Source organism: Lepidochelys kempii, chromosome 1 (assembly GCF_965140265.1).
Source record: "Lepidochelys kempii isolate rLepKem1 chromosome 1, rLepKem1.hap2, whole genome shotgun sequence".
NCBI lineage: Eukaryota > Metazoa > Chordata > Testudines > Cheloniidae > Lepidochelys > Lepidochelys kempii.
In genome coordinates, this window is record NC_133256.1 from 98,329,144 (window position 1) to 98,353,236 (window position 24,093).

Consider the following 24,093-nt stretch of genomic DNA (forward strand, 5'->3'; position numbering starts at 1 on the left):
GTGTATATAAATCTCCCCACTGTATTTTCCACTGAATGCATCCGATGAAGTGAGCCGTAGTCCACGAAAGCTTATGCTCAAATAAACTGGTTACTCTCTAAGGTGCCACAAGTCCTCCTTTTCTTTTCACAGCTATCTGGCAGTCTCTTATGAAGCGTAGCAGCAGCAATTTAAGTTTAGAGTCTTCATACTGAACAAGAGGTGGACAAAATCAAAGATGTGCCTGAACGTACTTCTATAAATTAGGGCTGTCCATTAATCGCAGTTAAGTCATGCGATTAATCGCAGTTTTAATTGCGCTGTTAAACAATAGAATACCAGTTGAAAGTTATTAGATATTTATGGGTGTTTTTCTACATTTTCAAATATATTGATTTAAATTACAACACGGAATACAAAGTGTATAGTGCTCACTTTATATTATTTTTTCTTGCAAATATTTGCACTGTAAAAATGATAAAAGAAATAGTTTTTTCAGTTCACCTCACGCAATTTCTTTTTTGTGAAAGTGCAATTTACAAATGTAGATTTTTTTTGTTATACAACTGCACTCAAAAACAAAACAATGCAAAACTTTAGAGCCTACAAGTCCACTCAGTCCTACTTCTTGTTTAATAATTGCTAAGACAAACAAGTTTATTTATATATATGGGAGATAATGCTTCCCACTTCTTATTTATATCACCATAAAGTGAGAACAGGCGTTCACATGGGACTTTTGTACCTGGCATTGCAAGGTATTTACCTGCCAGATATGCTAAACATTTGTATGCCCCTTCATGTTTCGGACACAATTCCAGAGGACATGCTTCCATGCTGATGACACTCGTTAAAAAAATAATGCTTTAATTAAATTTGTTATTGAACCCCTTAGGGGAGAATTGTATATCTCCGGCTCTGTTTTACCCACATTCTGCCATATATTTCATGTTATAGTAGTCACGGATGACGACTCATCAGGCTGTTAATTTTAAGAACACTTTCGCTGAAGATTTGACAAAAGGCAAAGAAGGTACTACTGTGAGATTTCTAAAGATAGCTACAGGACTCCAAGGTTTAAGAATCTGAAAAGCCTTCCAAAATCTGAGAGGGATGAGGTGTGAAGTATGCTTTCAGACATCTTAAAAGATCAACACTCCAATAAAGAAACTACAAAACTCGAACCACCACTGCTGGTGGCATCTGACTCAGATGATGAAAATGAACATGCATCGGTCTACAGTGCTTGGATGGTTATTGAGCTGAACCTGTCATCAGCATGGACATGTCCTCTGATATAGTGGGTGAAGCATGAAGGGACATATGAATCTTCAGCACATTGGGCATGTAAATATCTTGCGATGCTGGCTGCAACAGTGCCATGCGAATTTCTGTTCTCACTTTCAGGTGATATTGTGAACAACAAGCAGACAGCATTATTTCCTGCAAATGTAAACAAGCTTGTTTGTCTGAGCGACTGGCTGAACAAGAAATAGGACTGAGTAGACTAATAGGCTCTAAAGTTTTACATTGTTTTATGTTTGAATGCAGTTATTTTTTGTACATAATTCTACATTTGTAAGTTCAGCTTTCATCATAAAGAGACTGCACTACAGTACTTGATTAGATGAACTGAAAAATACTTTTTTTACAGTGCAAATATTTGTAATAAAAAATAAATATAAACTGAACACTGTACACTTTGTATTCTGTGTTGTAACTGAAATCAATATATTTGAAAATGTAGAAAAACATCCAAAAATATTGAATACATTTCACTTGGTATTCTATTGCTTAATAGTGCGATTAATCATGATTCATTTTTTTAATCGCTTGACAGCCCTACTATAAATATAAATAAGTTACACTGAATTGGCGGAGATATGGCTATACCAGAATGGATCTATATTCATATACTTTTGCCTGCCCTCCAGACTCAGAAACCCCACATAGGACAACTGGCGGAAGTGATGTCCTTTACATTCTTACTTTCATGACTGGCAGTTTATCTGTGTTTCATCCAAGAAAGGAGCTCTCACTTACTTGACTGGAATGATTAAACCTTTTCATAGTATATGTTTTCAAAATGTGATGACACTAAGACTTAAAGTTTATTTTAGTAAAGAAAGAAGAGAAAACTAGTCAGAATTTTTTAAAAAAAGTATTACCAATGCCAGAGATAACACCAAACAGATCTTTGTGGAGGTTGTTATCCGAAGTGTTTCCTGATTTTTGTGGTGTTACTAAAGGATTTGCAGCTGGCATACTAAGTGGTTCATCTTTTACACTCTGTTCAGAAAATAAAAACAAATTATTATAATGTACATTTTGTGACATTCCAAAATTAGTGTGTGCGCACATTACATCTCTCTCTCCCTGTCCCGCAGGAATGTGATATCAGATGTTTTTAAAAGTCAAGGGTGACAAAGTATATGCCACAGCACACTGAAACAAACATGGGATACTGAACGTTACCTCTAACATGTCAATATGTTTACTTCAATACTGCACACAGTTGGGTATATACTTTTTAGAATGACTTTATTTAGACTTGCCTTACTTTTGTTTACAACATCCAGAAATTTCTCCTTCTCCTGAAAATGTATTGTGAACGTCTCTTTTTTGTTTCACTTGGTAATTTTTATGTCATTGACTGAATTAGGTAATAAAAGAGTCCATCGACATGGGCTGTCTGCTGAGTACCAACAAAGACTCCTGTCTTTGTCTTCATTTTAACAACTACAGCCCCAGTCCTCCTAATATTTATGTATGTGATTAACTTTATGTATTTGAGTAGCACCATTGACTTCAAGCATGTTAACGCTAGCGGGATCAGGGTCTATAATAGCAAAAATGCAAGCTGTTGATGTAGTTAGCAGGACAGCTCAAACACTAATGCCCAATTTCTGAATAAAAAAGTAGAGAAGCAAATTTTTTTTGTTGTAAATACTTTTTTTGAAAAGGAAAATGTCTATATGATCATGATTTGGGGTCATTTTCATGATTTCCATGCCTTCTGTGAAATCGTCATTTACATAGGGCCCTAATCATAATGCATATGCAAAAGAGAGCCTAATTAAGCTAGCAAAGACAACCATAATTCTGGCATTATCTAATTTCTAAGTTTGACTTTGTAACCTTAATGTTCTTTTCACCTTTTTTTGTGTGCAGCTGTAAATAGGCAATTGATTTTTTTTAAAAAAAGAAATGAACATATATACATACTAAACCCAACGCTGCATTTCCCGTGCACCTAAAATTCTAATAAACTTTTATGGAAATTTGGAGTGAGCAAAATACAGGAACATGACCACTGTGGTCTACAAAGAGCAAACAAATCAATACCATTTCTTTGTCCTTCTGACATAAATGAGGTGGTGACATGGCTTGAGGTCTCTTCTGCTCTGGCTATCCCTGGTGGCATAACAGTCGCTACGGGGCCATTACAAGCTTATTTTAGATAGAGCAGCCATAAGGCTGGTCTAATTTATGCTCAGGACTGAGCTAGCTTGCTACAGACCCCAGGATATATGAAATACAATGGTGATTTAAGTGCACCTTGTTTGGACCCAAGGATCTAGTCCATAGCATTCAGCTTGCCATATGCACATTATTGAATATATTCTGCTAAAAATAACTCAATGTCAAATAATAAAGAGGCTCACTTACGCTGCTGGAAGGATTAACAGGAAAAGGTGACACGTCCTTGACATTAATTCGCTGGACATTTTCTAGCAGCAGTCCAAACACTGGCAGATACAAAGTGGCTATTCTTGCTTGATGGCTCTGAACAAAGATTCATGGTTCTTGTTAAATAATGAAACCAGTGATTTAAAAAACTAACAAAACAACCCATCAATGCGAATGTTTCTTCTACTGTTCTTCCCCTAACTATAGAACCCAATATTCAGCATTAGGGAAGATATGCTAAATCAGGGTCTAGGATAGAGGTCCCCAAACTGTGGGGCACACAGACAAGGGGGGCATGGAGGAACTTCCAGGGGTCATTGCAGGGCCCGGGCCAGTCCCCACAGAGGGCAAGGAAGGAGTGCCACCCAGCTCTGCTCCAGTCCCACCCCCAGCCATGTTCCTGGCTCCTGGCCCTGGGCTTGGCCCCGTCCTCAACCTTAGTGCACTCCAATCCGGATCCCGACCCTGTCTCCAGCCTTGGCTGCTGCTCCATTCCTCACCTGGGGCCAAGGCTGGGGCCGGGGCTGGGAGCAGAGCCGCTCCTGGCCTCAGGCCTGGCTGCCAGCCCCCACCGCTACAGCTCTGCTCCTGTCCCTGCCCACAGCCGTGGCCCTGCTCCCATCCCCAGCCCCCTGTCTACATCCCTCCCCGACCCCCTGAGCCATGGCCCCGCCCCAGCCCTGGCTCTGGGGTGGTGTGCACAGGGGTAAGGGAAGGCACAACCCTCAAAAGTTTGGGGACTGCTGGTCTAGAACATGTATTCATTAGCATACAGATATACAATGGTGACCACTAAGTATTTATTATTCAACAATGAATACTGCAACTAAAATTTATAGGTCAAGGAATTTGTTCTTTACTATTTCAACATGCCACTGGAGAACAAAATGATACGTGCTTGAAACTAAATACACAGGAAGGGTCAAAATTAAAATGATGCAAATTTAAGAAGTCCATCAGAACTGCAATTACAAAATCATGGATGCTTCACCCAGTGGCAGATTAATGATTTTGCTGCCCCTAGGCCCAGAAATAATTGCCCCCACCCAGCAGCTCCCTCACCCCAGCTCACCTCCACTCCGCCTCTACCTCCTCCCCTAAGCATGCCACCAGGTCCTGCTTCTCCCTGCTCCTTGCCAGTGCTTGTGCACGAAACAGCTTCGTGAAGGAGGGGGGAAGAAAGGGGGGAAACGCGGCGCACTCAGGAGAGGAGGCGGGGCTGGGGTGGGGATTGGGGAAGGGGACCAATAGGGGCAGGGAGGGGTGGAGTTGGGGTGGGGACGGAGGGAGTGAACCAGCACCTGGGGAAGCAGTCTCCGGCTGCTATTATAAATTTGCCGCCTCTGCAAATTTGTCGGCCTAGGCGTTAATATGCCGCTGGCTTCACCACAACACAAGGCCCTCCAAATTTAGAAAACACCAGGAAACTCCAAAGTCATCCAATGTTTACTACAACTGGCAATTCCACTTTATGTTAACTAGTTGTCCTTCTAATAGATCATGGAAGGACTAGCCAAAATTTGTTGAATATTAATAATGGCTAATAGTAATTACAAATAAATAAGTTAAAAAGCAATTTTGAGCAAATAAGAAAATCTGACTACATCTGTCTACATTGTAATTTGCTTAAAGGTAATGTGCAGTTATTTTAATAAGTATATTTTTACCATAATTAAAAAATGAAAACACAAATCAGTTTTCAGAACCCAATGTTTGTATCAATATCTATCAGCTATATACTAACTATATCACTGTAGATACACTTATTTTCTGTTGATACTTCATTTGCAAATTAACAGTATTTTCCCAACCATAAAACCTGAAAATGTATATACCTAAACTTTTTAATTTCCTAATTGTTGAAGTGTAGTAATCTTACCCTGGAAGCATATCTGTCATCAAAAGAATGCTTTATCATCAAATTCTTGAGCACACTAATTGCAATCTGCCGGATGTCTCTGAATTCTTGTAATGCATTTCCCACCTCCCGCAGGAGCAGTCCCACTAAGAAGTGATTCTTGCAAAATTCATCTGTTAATGAATAGTCGAGCTGGAGGTCTGAAAGTAGAGTATAAGCTGTAGTTTAGGAGGATGCAATTAATTTGCCAATGAACATAAGCATGGACTTCCCCTTTTTTCATGCTTAGTTGCAAAAACAGTTTAGACGTGGCTTGTTCAAAAACCCACTTTGCCTCAAAACTGTGTGGCTTTGTCAGGCAGACATCTGTCATATATACTATGTGTTCGTTCAACATGTAGGTATTAGACAGTTAGTGAAATACAAAACTACCATAGCTTTAAGTATAATTTTATGAAAACTAGTAACAATGAACATTAAGAGTAAAAAACGGTTACCTCCCTTCTCATAACTGTTTTTCTTCAAGATGTGTTGCTCATGTCCGTTCCAAGTAGGTGTGTGCATGCCGCATGCACAGTTGTCGGTACCTGTCAGGTTGGCTATGGAGCCTCCTGCAGTCATGCCTTCATGGTGGCGTATATATGCCCCTGACGACACGCAACAGCCTCAGTTCCTTCTTACCAGAGTACTCCAACAGAGGGGTAGGTGGGTGAGTCTTGGATAGATCTACTAAAGGCCTCCTTGCACTGCTGATATTTGACAAGCGAAACTTCAGCTTGTCATTAATCAAGTTTAATGACATTAATCAACCGTTCTGACCTTCCAGCTTGCCATGTTCGCCCTGCACCACAACTTCCAGTTCAGAGCCATGGTCAGCTCTATCATCTAACCCGGTGCTGACCTCCCTGCTGGCCTGGGTGCTGCAGGGTGGTATGCAGTCCCTGGGTGGTAAAGCAGCCCGACCCTCCAAGGCGACGGACCAGGAACATCTGGAGATAGACCACTGGGCCTGATGGTACACCTCTGCAGACCAGAAGGGTCATTGTGCTGGAACCTGCCACTGCACTGGCCAAGGCATCATGGCAAGGATCTGTCCCACATCCTGCCTATGACGGTGCCGCTCTGACCAGTGCCGGCTGTGTCTGGAGATGTAGGACTCCACTTCTGAGTCCGAAGACAGACTCCAAACATGGAAACCACAGAGGTACCGAGGAGAAGGTGACCGGTCCTGCCACATGGCCGGTTTGCCTCTAGATGGCACTGCACTACAATGCGGTGACGGAGGTTTTAGAACCGGTGCTCCCTCTCTTCTGGCAGGGGACTGTGGTACCATCAAGGCTATCAGGTCCCTGGCTGCCTCAAAGGTGTATGGAGTGGAGGGAAGGTCCAGTTGCGCCACATGGCATTACCTGACAGGGGACTCCACGGGCACCAGACCCCTCTGTGGGGTTTAAGTCACTGGTGCTGCCCCTTGCAGCGCATGTGCTGAGTGCCCCAGCATGCGACACACTTCACTAGTGCTTTCATGCTCAGACCATCTTGTTCCGGGCGAGCACCCCTGTCCGTCTTCTTGTGCCTCTTGCCAGGCACCGGCAAGTGGGAGTGTGCTGGGCTAGCAGAGTGAGCTTCGTTGCTGGAGAATAGCAGTGCCGAGGGGTATTGGGTACAGAATCTTTCCTTTGCACCATAGTCTCTCTAAGTGAGGCCAGCGCACTCTGCACTGAAGTTCTGGGTGCTGGATACAAGTGGCCTGGGGCCGGCTGGGGATGAAGAGCTGCTTTCATGAGCAGTTGCTTCAGTCTGAAGTCCCTCTCCTTTTTGGTCCTAGGGTGAAAACCTCTGCAGATCCTGCAGCGATCCGTCTGATGGGTTTCGCCTAGGCACTTTAAACAGGAATCGTGTGGATTGCCTTTTGGCATGGGTTTGTGGCAGGACCCACACAGCTTCAAATTTTGGGTCCAAGGCATGCCCTGGTCCTGGGGAAGGGAATCGAGGTGGGGGCGGGGGGAGAACCCCCAACAAAAACTTACTAACTAATCTAAAGTACTACACAAACACTGACTCTAATCCAACTATTTACAGAAATTGAACAAGAGAGTCCACTGGGGGAAGGGCTTGCGGAGGCTAAAGAACGTACGTAGCTCCAGCAACCATCATGGGCAGTAAGAAGGGACTGCAGAGGCAGTAGGTCAGCAGGGTCCTATATACACCACCATGAAGGCGCGACTCCAGGGGTCTCCACGGCCAATTTAACGGCTCCCGCTAGGGGAGAAGCCTTCCGATGACTGTGCACATGGCGTGTACACACCTACTTGGAATGGACATGAGCAACACATTCAAAGAAGAAAGTATTTTAAGTTAATTCACCTGGGCAAAAATTTCTGACCTTGAACAGCTAAAATTAGACTCCTAAACCAGTATTTAGGTACCGATATACAGAGGTGCTGAGCACCAACTTTCTTCAACAGCAATTTTAGATACTGAACAGCTCTGAATAATGAGAGTGCTTAAGTGTCTAACCCCATTCCCATAACTGGATCCGTGTGAGTGAGCTCTTGTGCCTACATGGACCCACTTTCAGGACTGGGTCTTAAATATAGATTATGGGATCTAATTTTAGACTTTCGTGTTTTAAAAATTTGTGCCTGAGTGAACTGCATATTTCACACCAGGGATTTATTAGGCATACTAATAAAGGAGTTACTGCTAAGGATATATAGTTTATTTACTGATATTTTTCAAGGAAATCAAAATACTTCAGAAATTTTTTAGCAGATATTGAAAACACTTATGAATGAAACAATGAAGTAAGGAAATGGTATCAAGTAGGCAAATAAAAGTCTTCTAAATTAAACAACTTTTTCTTCTCAGTTTCTCAACATGAATATAAATAATTACTAAGCATATTTGAAAAAGGATTCAGTTAACATATGGTATATTATAATATATATGCATTATATTATTCTCTGAAATTTTTAACATCTATGAAATAGAAGTTTAAGAATAATTTACATAAGTATCTTTGCACATTAAGTATTGTGTTTTAAAGATGTAGCTGCATATAAAGTAATGATTGGTTTAAAACAAAAACTCCCACCATAATAATAAAAACACTGTATTTGTACTTACTTACATAAAATACCTCTAGCAATAGGTGGAATGAAAATTAAAATCTATGCTATACTGAGGTATAAAGAAACACCAAATAAAGTCAAGCAATGCTTAAAATTTAAAAGTGCATTTTTCAAATGAGAATAAAATAATCCTATAGCTATCTAATTTATGCAATGAGTGCAGAAAGAGCTTCTCTAAGATGTGATATGTTTTGAAAGCACATCAATTTATCAGGTTTTACCTCATTAATCTCCTCCAAGATTTCTCAGGTTCACTGTTATTGTTCTGCATCTAGTCTCTTTATAAACCCTGCACAATGCTTAATATTTGTCTTTTTCCTAACTGATATTTTTGCCATTTAGTTAACTATGATAACTATCACCCTGTTTTACTTTAAGAATTAATATGGACCAGTAATATCTGTTTAATCAGCAGAGAGGTACGGTTAGACCTGCAAGCCAGCCACTGGGGAAGCAGAACAAAACAGGCAGGCACTTTAGGGAACAGAGCATTCCCCTAATGTAGGGAATCAACAGGTCTGGTACTGTACCCAAGCTGCAAAAAGCTGAAGACACATTGTAATGGATCTTTGGACCTTAGCATGATGAAGAATTAAGAGAAAACCATTGCAGGCAGAACTTCATCAAAGCTGGGAGCCCTGTAAGAAGGCTGCTGCCCCAATTTTTTAATATGACGTTCTTAAAGAGAGCCTACTTCACTTCTCTTGCAGCCCCAGCTGAATCATAGGAACAAAAAAGGTATGACTGGTGCCCTGTTCTATACAGGAAATGGGAACTCCCAGCTCCACCCCTCTGCATTCCTCAACATAAGGAAAAGGACAAAACTAGGGTCATACTCCCCACATAGAACAGAGCACTAGCAAGCATGTTTACTCATTTCTGTAGCTGCTTGGGTCTATAAAAGCACAACGTTTTGGTAAATTCTCCTCAGGGATGCCATTAAAGAGGAGAGGAGCAAAACTAAAAGGACAGATCTATTACAGGCCTCCTTGCACTGCTGATGTCAAGGTTCCTCCCCCACTCTGAACTCTAGGGTACAGATGTGGGGACCTGCATGAAAACCTCCTAAGCTTACTTTTACCAGCTTAGGTTAAAACTTCCCCAAGGTACAAATTAATTTTATCCTTTGTCCTTGGAATAGCCACTGCCACCACCAAACAAACTGGGTTTACTGGGAAACGCAGTTTGGACATGTCTTTCCCCCCAAAATCCTCCCAACCCTTGCACCCCACTTCCTGGGAAAGGTTTGCTAAAAATCCTCACCAATTTGCATAGGTGACCACAGACCCAAACCCTTGGATCTGAGAACAATGAAAAAACATTCAGTTTTCTTACAAGAAGGCTTTTAATAGAAATAGAAGTAAAGGAATCACCCTCGTAAAATCAGGATGGTAGATACCTTACAGGGTAATTAGATTCAAAACATAGAGAATCCCTCTAGGCAAAACCTTAAGTTACAAAAAAGACACACAGACAGAAACAGTCATTCTATTCAGCACAATTCTTTTCTCAACCATTTAAAGAAATCATAATCTAACACATACCTAGCTAGATTACTTACTAAAAAGTTCTAAGACTCCATTCCTGGTCTATCCCCGGCAAAAGCAGCATATAGACAGACACAGACCCTTTGTTTCTCTCCCTCCTCCCAGCTTTTGAAAGTATCTTGTCTCCTCATTGGTCATTTTGGTCAGGTGCCAGCGAGGTTACCTTTAGCTTCTTAACCCTTTACAGGTGAGAGGATTTTTCCTCTGGCCAGGAGGGATTTTAAAGGGGTTTACCCTTCCCTTTATATTTATGACAGCTGATATTTGACATCTGCTGTCTGTCTTTTAGTGCCTTTTTACTTCTGCAACTTCAGCAGAACTATGTAAGCAACAGCCTAGAACTCTCTCGCAGCAGCAGCATTTTATCCAATGAGTGTTGTCGTCCAAGACATTCCTGAGGACAAGGCAAGTGTAGGACATGGAGCTCCCTGTGGCCCACAAGGAGCATGACATCACCTGCAGTTACCTCACTCTGAATCCCAAATCTTAAATCACCCTGAAGTGCTTCCCATTAGCAAAATTATGTTTTATCAAGCCAATAAGGTATGATACTGTACATTGGCTGCAAAAAAGTTAATCTGTCAAGGATCCATGCATTAGATAGGGCTTCTTAGTAGCTAAGGAGCTTGATGCACTATTTAAATAGTCTTAAACTGTTCTGGTTACTTCTGACAGCACCTCTTTCTTCATGTGATCCTTGATGACAGTTTAGAACATTTGAGTTACTCAAGTTAAGTCTGTTTTTATACACACAACTGGATGGACATTATTATTAAGTACACATCTTTTCTCTTTTACAAATCAGGGGAAATGATGAGATATTTATTGCAAAACAAAGTACAAATGTGAAGAAAGTGAAAAATTTTATAGAAGAGGCTCACTTAAAGTTCATTCCAGTTTTATAGGTACTACTGGTATCCCCTCTTAAGGGGATAGTTCTACTGGTATCCCCTCTTAAGTATCGCTAATATAACTAGAACCAGTAACGTGTTAAGGCCTCGGTTCTACAACTGGATAAGAGCGGGTGAACCACTGTGTCTGCACAGAGCCTACTGTCTTCAATGGGGATCCACTCATACAGATGCAGTGTAAGGATTGGGGCTTAAAACTAGAATGTGGTATGTCCAGTGTATATACAATAATAGTTCTTCATTAGAATGAGGAATGTTGTAAAGCAGCAAAGGACTTTTAAGGTAGCTAATCTAAGGTATTCACATCAAACGGTACACTCATGCATTTTTATTTCCTATTAGACCTACTGTTTTTCAAATCATCACTACGTTTGAAGTTCTAAATTCTTCTTGGTGAGCTGGTTTACTACAAATCCAAGTTAATAATGTAATCTAGTAGTGTCTCCATGAGCCACAAATGGAATAATTGCAGATTACTTATTTTGGCACAAAGCTGTATTGCTTTTAAATTAGAAAAGTAAGAAATAGAAAAAAGTAAAGAAGAGAAAACATCCCACCCCACACCCACTGACAGGAGTGTCATAGGACTCCACAGTTGGCAAAAGAAAATCTGTATTCATAAAATGGAAACAAATAGGAACACACAAAAAAAATAAGCTATACATAATTAATATCTTATTGTTATTAAGCAAAGTAGGAAATATTAGAGGGAAAATCAAAGATATACCTCTGGCACAGTGTCTTTGGCTAATGCTGTATTATATTACCTAGATACTTTCAGTGCAATGCTTCACTAACAAACTACTACTTTGGGATTTAATAGAAAAAAGAATTACAACATAAGGCTTCCATTTAAAAATTTCACAACTCCCAAGTTTCAGAGTAACAGCCGTGTTAGTCTGTAGCCGCAAAAAGAAAAGGAGCACCTTAGAGACGAACAAATTTATTTGAGCATAAGCTTTCATGAGCTACAGCTTACTTCATCAGATGCATGATCACTTCATCGGGCATGCATCCGATGAAGTGAGCTGTAGCTCACGAAAGCTTATGCTCAAATAAAATGTGTTAAATCTAAGGTGCCACAAGTACTCCTGTTTTTTTTTTTTTTACAACTTCCAAGAAATACTAATGGTGTCTTTAGGTAACATTTTCTTTCAAATAGACTGTCCTTCCTAAAGTTTTAACATTTATATAGTTAAAAATGTGGATTTACCTTGATATCTCTGAATTCTGCCTTTTCCAAATGGCATAGGTAGATTCAAAGGGATGTAGTGTTCATGGTTACACACCACTCGAAGAAATTCAAATTTGAATTCAAAAAGGGTCTGCAAAAATGTATCAGATGTAAATTACACAATTTAATAATTTAGTAATTTTCTGGTAGCATAGCTAAAAAGGAAACAGATTTCTTAACACTAGTGATTTCTTTCTCCTTTACAAATCTACAATCCTAGGGACTACATGGGTCATCATGCCATGCAGACCCAGGAGAGCTTTTTAGTGCAATACAGCATTTGAAAGCCAGATCTAATTCTGTGTTACATTTTCTACTTTTATCAAGTCTATGTTGTGTGGCATGCAAGATTTGAGAGTTGTTTGAGAGTTGCTTGATTGCATGGCACATGCAATTAGAAGGGTTGTCGATTTGTAGGAACATCTTAGACATCAGAGGGCTCGCTTTCAATTATTGTCAGTTTGTTCCTTGAGACTTTCATGGTCTTGCACAAAGTGCTCATTGATGTTGTTTCATCCATTTTCCAACTAGGGATGCTAAAGAATTGTACCAGTTCACACTCTTCCTCTTTGAAGAGGACACAAGCAGTCTCAATGTTCCAAGAGGCAAAAATGCCAAAGGTGTCTTGAAGGCAAAAAGTAACACAGCGATTGCACAGGAATGGGAGACTAATCTGAAAAATGCCTGAATATAACTGAAGAGCATTCTGGGATCTCAACACATAATTTGCTACATAGGTGTACCAAAAAGAGAAACACATTTTAAAGTTATTAAAGGAGTGGAGTACCTTTGGATCCCCTGGAGCAAAGCTGCTGATGTAGTTATTGATTTGCTTGAACACGAAACCCCGATCCATAAAAGTGAAACATCTCTGAAAAAGATAAAATATAAACCATGCTAAAGCACTTCCAGATGCAGTGTTCACTAAATTAGGTATCCATCTTTTAAAAGTTTATCTTCCAAGAATATTTTTAACATATAATTTGAATATAAATGCTATTAAAAGCAAGAATTGTACAGTAGAAAGCTACTTCATTTTAAAAGGAAAATATGACAAAGAGACCTAACTTGGCTTCCATTTTATAGAGCAACCGTTGATACTCAAAAAAAGCAAAAACGCAATCAGTCCAGGTTTTGAAACGTGGCCCATAGAGTAGAGGTAGGAAAAGCTTTTAATTACAGAATTACCCTTTTCACTCTAAAATGTGTAAAACTGTTACTTAAACAAACTAAATCTTTTTTTTTTTTTTGACAGTAATGAATCAAAAGCTCTATGAATAGGGACCAATGTCTTCATCTATGTTTGTGTAGTGCCTAGAATGGGGCCCAATCTTGACTGGGGCTGTAGCTGCGACTAATACAAATAATACATAATTTAGATGATCCCGGGTTAATAGGTCATCACCATTAACAGTAAAGCTATTAACAAAAAGCAAAACACCAAATTTTCAAAGAGATGATTTGGTGTTGCATCCCTAAAACTGACAATATGCCTAATTGGGCACACCAATTGTGCTTACATACATGTTAATATTTTCAACAGGAGAAATGTGAGTGACAAAACTATAATTCACCTAAATGAGAACATGAAAATAAGCAGGCAGGGTCTGGGATATGATAATTTGTTTAGTCATGCATGTGCATATTTCAACATCATTAGGTGTGCAACTGGGCACCTGAATTGTAGGCAGGTAAATTAAATAAATTATATAAAATCTCTATGTACTTATTTGGTCCACATCACTATAGTATGTGAGGGCCTCTGTTCTCACCTCCTCCAAACCCAAACACGAGGTTATGTCTGATTTTGAAGTCCCTTTGAAAAGGATTCAAAAACATTTAAAATTTCTTTTCCAAAGTTAAAAAAATAATAAAATAAATAAAAGGACCACAAATGAGATTCTAACCAATTGTTACAAAACACATAACAGAACAATGATAAAACAGACACAATGGAAGTTTTTGAATATAATAAAATCATGCTTAAACAAGTTAGGATTCAAACAACAGAGGAAGAAAGGCCTTTTGAATCAGACACAAGTGAATTCCATGCAGCCAAGGACAAACAATCTAACCAGATAAAAGGGTAGGTGTATAGAGCTTTATGGAAGCTCATCCACACTTTTTTAGTGCTCACAGTTTTAAAGTAACAAATCTTAGTTACAACACTGATGCATATTCCCATAAAATTAATGGAACACTGTTCTTATTGAAATAACCCCAAATTGAAATAAATTGTGAGTAAGAAAGGGACTCCGAAGAAAACAAAGGCTCTTTTCAAATAAACAAGATATTGACCTCAGCATCATTAGTTTTCTCTGCCTTTTTTGTTTTGTTTTTTGTTAGAGCTTACTCATTGAATAAAAGAAGAAGAGCTATTGGGATCCTGACTACATAGTGCAAACGCAGGTGCATTATTCACAGTGCATAAAGTTAAGCTTATGCTTAAATCTTTGTAGGATTGGGGAAATAATTGGATGGCACAACCATGAAGGAATAAAAATTGCAATAAGCAAGGAAGTATGCAATTGCTAGCACAAAAATAAAACCTGCATTTTTTATAATATATTCTATACCCTGTTTTGCTTAGACAATCTTATTTCTAATTGCAATGAGTACTTAACCTGTTCTTTTATACATCTCTGTTTGCACATACAAAAGCATGCTTAAAATGCCTGTGACAGAGTGCAAAGTGAACAAAGCCTGCTCTCTGGTCACTTAGATGTTAATTAGTCCCCCCTGAGAAAGCTGATGGAGGGAGGGTAAACAGACAACCAGGCTGGCCAGATGGATGGAATAAGAAGCAAATTAGCCCATTAGTCCAAAGCTGATAGCGAGAGAGGGGATTAGGACTAGTTGAACTCAGTTACATGGAGGCCTCAAGGGAGGGAGATCTGTTCCCCTCAGGTTCTGGGGAGAGTGTCAAAAAGGCACAGTAGTAAATAGATGGTTGCATGGGGATTGTTGTGGAAATGGTGGATGGAACTTGAAATAAAAGGGTTCGGAGAAGGCATATCCACTGGAGTTCATGCAGTTTCTGAGAGGAAGAAGGTGGGAGAAGAGCCATGCCCCATTACAATGTCTTATACATACATGCTGCTGTGTGAGACCTTGCTAAGTGAAAATCCAAGAAAACTAAAATTACTGCAAATAATAAGCCTAGAGCCTATATTATTGTGGGTACCTACCTTTATAAAGACAGCAAGACTATGATTTGCATTTTTTGAAGCCTCTGGATTGTCTCTGTACTTCTGAGTGATGTGTGGCATTAGCATATTAACAAATGTTTCTACAGCATGATGAAAAGAAGCAGGAAATCTCTGGTTTCGTAACAACTGGAAGAATAATTTAAAATACACATTTAGAATTTTAAATTTCCGAAGTAACCTTGCATATGGCAGACAATGATTTGCTATAGGTAAAGCTATTTCTCAAGTTCATTTAGGAAAGGAGAAAAGGGAGAAAACAACAGCTAAAATTAAAATTATGAAATACCCTAGTTCTGATGAAAAAATAATAGTTATGAAAAATTCAGAAGCTTTTTGCAAACTTTTCTGGACTTTGACAAAGGCCAATTTTGGTTGAGAAAAGTTTTGAATGAAGTATTTTAACCAGCTCTAGTTTCCATCTGCAGAATTATTTAGAATCCAATGTAGAAAGCAATTTTCTTTTAAGATGACAAAGTATGTACATGTAAGTACGGAACTTGAAAGCATTAGGTGTTTCATCATAGAAGCATATTGAAATAGCTTTCATGGCAATACCTAAGACAGATTTCCAATTTTAAAAGGCATAGTTAAGGGCAGAAATCTAGAAATCAGTTATTCTAATTCTTACTTAAGGTACCTAGCTACACATACTTTAGTTACCTAGTCATTCCCAATAACTCCCTTGACCAAATACATATGTTGCTGTTTTATCAGCTATTTGTCTCAGGTGAAAATGTGGCTATTGTGAAAAAATATCCTCCAATATTCTACCATTTTTTCCTATCATCCTTTTCAACTCAGGCCTCCCCCTTTTGGCTCATCTGTACCTAAGGTATCATCACTGATCATGCACTCTCCTCCCACATGTTCTATAGCTGTATACCTGGGTTATATAATCTCCAAAGTATTTCTCCTTTAATACACTATTTTGACTTTACCTCTGATGAAATTCTCACCTATGCCTTCATTTTCTCTTGCGTTGATGTTTGCAATGCCCTGCTCTTTGGCTACCTCAGGTCTCAGCTCTTCAAACTACAGTGCACAAAAAATTTTGTTTATGGCTTTTTTCATTCTGGGATCCAGTTCAAAATTGCCTTCCTTGCCTTTAAATAGCTTTCCAACCTACCTAACAGATGTTCTCTCTAGAGCCCTCTTTTTAACCAACGTCCTCTTTATAATAAGCGTCTTTTTATCTCTGTTTCCTACAATCCTGCCCCTAGTACAAAACCTTTCTCTGAAGCTTCCTGCCATGAGAACATAACACAAGAATGGCCATACTGCGTCAGACCAATGGTTCATCCAGTCCAATATCCTGTCTTCCAACAATGGCCAGTGCCAGATGCTTCAGAGTTGATGAACAGAAAAGGACAGTTATCCAGTCACACCTTCTGACAGTCAGATGTTTAGGAACACTCAGAGCATGGGGTTGCGTCCCTGACCATCTTGGTTAATAGCCATTAATGGACCTATTCTCCACAAACATTTCTAGTTTTTCTTTGAACCCAGTTATACTTTTGGCCTTCACAAGGAGTTCCACAGGTTGACTGTACATTGTGTGAATAAGTACTTCCTGATGGTTGTTTTAAAACTGCCTATTAATTTTATTGAGTGAACCCTGGTTCTTGTGTTATGTGAAGGAGTAAATATTCACTTTCTCCACACCTTTCATTATTTTATAGACCTCTATTCTATTCCTCCTTAGACATCTCTTTTCTACGCTGAATAGTTCCACTCTTTTCAATCCCTGCTCAGATGGAAGTTGCTCTATACACCTAATAATTTTTGTTGCCCTTCTCTGTACCTTTTCCACTTCTAATCTATCTTTTTTGAGATGTGGCGAGCAGAACTGCATGCAGTATTCAAGGTGTGGATATACCATAGATTTATATACTGAAATTGCCTTCTTGTATCAGTCCACAACTCAGACTTTAATTTCTTTAAACATTGAGTCTTAAACACAGATCCTTGTCTGTTGTCTTAGCATTTTAGACTCATAGAATCTTAGGACCAGAGGGGACCTAAAGAGGTCATCTAGTCCAGTCACCTGCACTCAAGGCAGGACTAAGTATTATCTAGACCATCCCTGACAAGTGTTTGTCTAACCTGCTCTTAAAAATCTCCAATGATGGAGATTCCACCACCTCTCTGGGCAGTTTATTCCAGTGTTTAACCAACCTGACAGGAAGTTTTTCCTAATGTCCAACCTAAACCTCCCTTGCTGCAATTTAAGCCCATTGCGTCTTGTCCTATCCTCAGAAGTTAAGGAGAACATTTTTTTCCCCTTCTCCATGTCACAACCTTTTAAGTACTTGAAAACTATTATGTCCCCTCTGTCTTCTCTTCTCCAGACCAAACAAAGCCAATTTTTTCAATCTTCCCTCATAGGTCATGTAGACCTTTAATCATTTTTGTTGCTCTTCTCTGGACTTCCTCCAAATTGTCCACATCTTTCCTGAAATGTGGCACCCAGAACTGGACACAAGACTCGAGCTCAGGCCTAACCAGCACAGAGTAGAGCATAAGAACTACTTTGTGTGTCTTGCTCACAACACTCCGGCTAATACATTCCATCAGGCCCAGCAACTGGGGGGAGGGAGGGAAGCAAAGGGGGCAATTGCCCAGGGGCCTGGGCAATTTAAAATGGCCTGGGGGCCCCGGCCACTGCTGCCAGCGGTAGCGCAGCAGGGCTAAGGCAGGCTTCCTGCCCTCCCTCACTCTGCACTGCTCCCGGAAGTGGCCGGCACGCCCCTGAGGCCCCTGGGGAGGGGGTCTCCGTGCACTGCCCCCGCCCCAACTCCACAGCTCCCATTGGCTGGGAACTGTAGCCAACGGGAGCTGAGGGAGCGGTGCCTGTTGGCAGTAGCACACGGAGACCCCTTGGGCCCCCCGCCTAGGATCTGCTGCCAGAGGAGTGTGCCAGTTGTTTTCGGGAGCTGCCCAAGGTAAACCCCGACCCCCTGATCCCTACTGCACCCCTGCCCCAGCCTAGAGCCTGCACCATGCACCTAAGCTCCCTCCTAAAGCCTGCACCCCTTACCCCCTCCCGCACCCAAGCTCCCTCCCACACCCAAACTCCCTCCCAGAACTTGCCCCTCTCCCCTTCCCACATCCAAACTCCCTCCCAGAGCCCGATCTTGCACCCACTCCCAAACTCCCTCCCAGATTCCAACCCCCCGCCCACTCTCAAACTACCTCCCAGACCGTGCACCCCCTCCTGCACAGAGCCTGCACCCCCTCCCACACTCCAACCCCCTGCCCCAGCCTGGTGAAAGTGAGTGAGGGTGAGAGAGAGACGGACGGAAGGGAGATAGAGTGAGCAGGGGCAGGGCCTCGGAGAAGGGGAGGGACAGAGGCTTCCTGGGAAAGGGCAGGGCAAGGGTCTTTGGGTTTGCGTGATTAGACAGTTGGCAACCCTACCAGGTGGGCATGTGGAAGCACAGCCAGCAGCTCGCTGGGCACTAGCCAGCGCAGACACAGCACAGACCAAATGTCAGGTGGACTGTTCTGCCCTGGGGCCCGGAATTGCTGTCAGCAGGCCTGCATCCCAGAATTATGTTTGCTTTTTTTGCAGCAGTGTTACACTGTTGACTTATATTTAGCTTGTAATCCAGTATGACCCCGTGTTACACTGTTGACTCATTCAGCTTTTGATCCACTATGATTCCCTTTCTGCAGTACTCCCTCTTAGGCAGTCATTTCCCATTTTGTATGTGTGCAACTGATTGTTCCTTCGAAGTGGAGTATTTTGCATTTGTCCTTCTTGAATTTCATCCTATTTACTTCAGACCATTTCTCCAGATCATTTTGAATTTGAATCCTATCCTCCAAAGCACTTCAATTTCCTCCCCCCACAGCTTGGTATCATCTGCAAACTTTATAAGTTTACTCTCTATGCCTTATCTAAATCATTGATGCTAAATCTTAATTTGTCTTCCTCTATCATTGGCCTTATCACTAGCTACTTTAATATAACCATATACCATCATTATACTTTTGTTTTCTGTAATTTATACATTACATACACAAAGTGTTTGTATCATAATATTATCAAGTTACATGTACTGTACTTGGGCAGCAGCTAATTACTGTCCAGGACCCCGATCGTCCAGGGTGGCAGTGGAGCCTAACAGTTAAACGTGTAGCTGGTAAAATATTAATAGTTTAAAGGTTTACTGTTTTTAAAAGTTATTTACATCCTTAGCCCATGCCTGACAGAAGTGGGACAAATGGTCTGCAAATAAGGGGGAATAAGTGTCGAATCTGAATGTTCCGTCTCTGAGGGTGGTCTTAGTGCTGCCTCCATGAAGATGGACTTCAGCCTAGTGTCCCAATCTTTTTTGGTCCGGGGCTTGAAGTCCCTGAAGATCTTGCAGCATTCCTGAATGTGAGCTTCCCCCAGGCACTTATAGCAGCTGGAATGGGGGTCGTTCAGAGGCATAGCCTTGTTACAAGGAGGCGCAAGGCTTGAAACCCAGTGACCAAAGCATGCCCCAGCACTGGGGGAGGAGAAGAAACTAACTCTAACTACTAATAAAACTTAACTATGTAAACCAACTACATACAATAATAGAGAAATAAAGTCCACTGAGAGAAGTACTTGCAAAGCAAGGAAAGAGTAGTTCCAGGGACAGTCAAGGGCGGTAAGAAGGAACTGAGGGAGTGTGGGGTCAGTGCGGCCCTTTATACCGGTGCTACGAGCGTGCAACACCAGAGGGTGCAGAGCTGACCCGATGGACACCACTGAGGGAAAAATTTCAAGTAGCTATGCTCAGAGCAAGCAAACACATACATTGGAATGGACATGTACAATCACACGAAGAAGAATATGGTGTTATGCACTTTAAAGGATATTGATTGTATTATTTTTACTGTATTTACACGTTGACCGGGTAAGACCTTCAGTGTCAGAACATAAAATCTGTAATGCTTTTCTCCTTTATATCTGACCACAGCCTCAATCCCCAAGTTATAAAATTAACTTCTTGGTAAAGGTGAATATCCAGATAAGAGTTCAAACTAGACCAAGACAGAAATTCTTGCAATTTCTAGGGTCAGATGTAGGCTTTAAATGGGAAAATGGAGACCTAAAACACTTACGGCTGGTCTACACTGGGAACTTATGTGGGTATTGCTACATCTCTCAGAGGCGTGAAAAATCCACACTCGACAGATGTAGCTATACCAACCTAACCCCTGGTGTAGACAGCGGTAGGTCAACAAAAGAATTTTTCGGTTGATCTCGTTACCGCCTTTCAGAGAGGTGGATTACATACACTGATGGCAGCATAGGTAGCGTCTACACTGAAGTGCTACAACAGTGCAGTAGCAGCACTGCAGCTGTGCCCCTGAAGCAGTTTAAGTGTAGACATACCCTTAGATATGATTGATCTTCATTTTCTGAAGAATTAAGTCAAAAGTAACCATGACAATATCTGAAATATGAACAACTAGGCAACTTTCCTGATGTCCCTCTAATTTTAAAAGTATGTTTTCATCATGCCTTAAGGTAGTCAGTTCCTTTCCCCTTTTTGTTTATGCTTATTACTTTAAAAAACCTGGACCGTTCAAATTCACATATTTCTTCAGGAAGACAGGAGATGAAAATTTGATTGTCTGTAAAGAGAGCATATCTTCTGACAAACAAACAGATTCCAGTTTTCTATTACAATGTGTGGGCTGGTATGTTGGTGCAACAGCCCCTCCTCTGGCTAGGCAGAGCATTGCACCAGAGTTCACTCAGTCTGGCAGGGCTGTCAGTCAGTTCCTCGTGCCCAGGGGGTCTGAAAATCCTCCTCCATTCTTAAGTTTCTCAGGTTGTTTGTGGGGGAACCCAGACCTGCCCATTCCAGTGGGCTCCAGCTCAGAGCCCTTAAACTAGAGAGGCAGAATCAGGACTCAACAACTCCAGCCGTGCCCTGAGCAACTTCCTACCTACTCTGGTTTCCGTAGGCTTTTCAGCCTGTTGGTCCAGCCATCCCTTCTCAAGCTGCGGTCTCTGAGTGGCTGGCAGGAGTTCCCTTATCCAGCCTGCTTGCTGCTCTGGCAGCACCCCTGCTTCCCAGCTCTTTTATTCTCCCAGCTGCTGTGAGGCTGACAATCAACAACTGGCCAGCAGTACCTGCATTAATCCCCTGGCTGTTGGGCCAGTATGGGGTATATATACCTTACCCTGAGGGAATTGTGCCAAAAATTAAAAATTCTGCACACAATATTTTAAAATTCTGCAAAATTCTGCATATTTTATTTGTCAATAAATAAATGTGGCTCCAGCATGGCAATGGAGAGCACAGGCCACTGGCTGCACTGAGGTGGGAGATCATCCTGAAGCCCCCACTTCCCCTAGTACAGGGACTTGGCAGTGAGGCTGCACCTGACCCTGACACAGTGCAAGGGCTGGGCCTGCCCCGGAAACACCCCGGGGCCCTGTCCCTCTCTGCCAGGTGCACCAGGTGTGGTAGGCAGGCTCAGCCCAGCAGCATCCAAGTGTGGAGGGGCTTAGTCACCCCCCTTCCCGCATTTCCCCCACCCCCGCTTATCCAGCCCCACCGCAGGAAGTCACTGTTCCACAGAAAATAGGAAGGCTCCCAGAACACAGAAGGGCAGCACCACTGGCAAGAGGACCCAGGAAGCTGCGTTCAGCTGCAGAGTCAGCAGAGCCCAAGATGAGAGGCAGCAGAGCCCAAGATGAGAGGCAGCCTCCGAGTTGGGCAGCTCTGCATTTGTAGAAATGAGGAGGGAGGGGGCAGTGGCACATAATCTTGTGTGCCCCCTCCATGCCTCGCCTTTGTTTGGGGAGCAATCCCTCCCAAAACTGCACTCATGGTCCCCCCCCCACCCCGAGGCTTCCCTGCTGTTTTCTGCAGGGAAAAGCAAGAAATCGTGGGGGTGGGGGGGTGTTTTCTGCTGCAGGCGAGCAGTCCTGCAGAATCCCCCCAGGAGTACAGTCAATGGCACGCACAAACGCCCAGTCCCCCTTCCCCGTCTCTGAGGTTGCTCCAGGCATGTTGAAACAGACCCGCTGCCTGGGCAGAGGCGCGTGTCCCCCAACCAATTTTTTTTTTACATTTTTCTGTGTGGAGGGGGCACAGGAAAATGAGGGCCATATGAATTTTGCGCCCCCACATCAGCATAGAATCCCCCTAGGAGTAATACCCGAGGACACAATGTATTACATGGTTTTCTCTTGAGACAGGTCTCCTATGGACACTGTCCTAGTCATAGTACATAAGGCACCCAATGTGGATCCATAAAGAAAAGCAAGCCATTCCCTTCCATACCATTCCCTCTGTTGCTGCTTAGGTACCATAGGTTATAGATGTACACAGAAAACATCACCAATTATTGGGGGGGTATCAAAAGAGTCTGGTTTTATTTAGCAGTAAAACTAACATTTTATCCCCTGCTAGAGGAAGTTTCAATATGCTTGGATAATTCAACCCCAACATTTGGAGGCAAACCAATAATGTAACAGAAAAGGGTGTTCTATTCTTACCCACAATAACACTTTAAAGACATATGAGGAATAGCTGTAAAAAGCTGACTTTCAAACATATCTATTTTGGGAATACTACAAATCAATCAATTTTTACCAATTTCATAATGTAATCTATGTTTGTTAAAACAAAAAAAAAAATTAGGCAATATGCCAGAACTGAATCAAAGAAAGCCACAGTTAAAAAAAAAAAAAAAAAAATGTCCAGAGGCACTTAAAACAAATGGAACTAGCATTTAAGGATCTTACTTATCATACAACAGAGAAACAAAATTAGACAAGTATAAAATGTATATCTCAAAGTACATCTCAAATAGGATATATGTCTATACTAAAGACCTTACAGTGGCACAGCTGTACCGCTGCAGCTGCACTGCTGTAAGGTCTCCCATGCTGGCATAATTAAACCACTCCCCAGTGAGCAACAGCATCTATGTCAGCAGGAGAGCATAAGAAACAACGTTTGACATAATGCTGTCCACACCGTCACTTCTATCAGTGAAATTTATGTCGGTCAAGAGTGTGTTTTTACTGACAAAAGTGCTACTGTAGACACAGCTTATTTGTTTTAACCAGAATTGTTTATATTGGGCACACCAACCAACAGATCCCAATGAATCACAAAACCATGGCTTCTTACAAGCCTCACTGGTAGCAAAATGTCTGGTGCTAAAACACCTACAGCTTCCAGGACAGAAAATTGGTACAGTGAATTTAATGATATTGCAGCTGTGTATAGCATGTAAGAGAGGGAAAAGGCCAAACCTGCCCCCCGCAAAAAAAACACACCTGTTTGCATTTTTCTTTTCTCTCTCTCTGAGTCCTTTAAAAACATAACTAGTTGGGCTCTTCAGGGGACAGACTGTGTTTTTTGCATAACAAGATCCTGATCCTGCCTGTTTTGCCTCTGGTCTCTGTCATAGAAGACAGTTACCTTTTCCATAACTGGTGTTCTTCGAGATGTGTTCTTCATATCTATTCCACAACAGGTGTGCGTGCTCGCCACGTGCACCAGTGCCAGAAGTTTTTCCCCTACCAG

At 41.5% G+C, this 24,093-nt stretch overlaps 1 protein-coding gene across 22 annotated transcripts in view; it reads right to left on the reverse strand.

The window, feature by feature from the left end:
* Window positions 1-24,093, reverse strand: part of DOCK9 (dedicator of cytokinesis 9) — a 336,209-nt gene that overhangs the window by 102,830 nt on the left and 209,286 nt on the right. For all 22 annotated transcript variants that reach the window (XR_012159418.1, XM_073348476.1, XM_073348510.1 and 19 more), the window contains 6 exons: window positions 15,542-15,688; window positions 13,141-13,224; window positions 12,333-12,444; window positions 5,549-5,727; window positions 3,649-3,765; window positions 2,148-2,268 (listed from right to left, as the gene is read on the reverse strand). Coding sequence is in view for 21 of the 22 variants with exons in the window: in XM_073348476.1 (XP_073204577.1) it covers window positions 2,148-2,268; window positions 3,649-3,765; window positions 5,549-5,727; window positions 12,333-12,444; window positions 13,141-13,224; window positions 15,542-15,688 (760 nt within the window). In the remaining variant the exon portion in view is untranslated. The remainder of the gene's footprint in view (window positions 1-2,147; window positions 2,269-3,648; window positions 3,766-5,548; window positions 5,728-12,332; window positions 12,445-13,140; window positions 13,225-15,541; window positions 15,689-24,093) is intronic.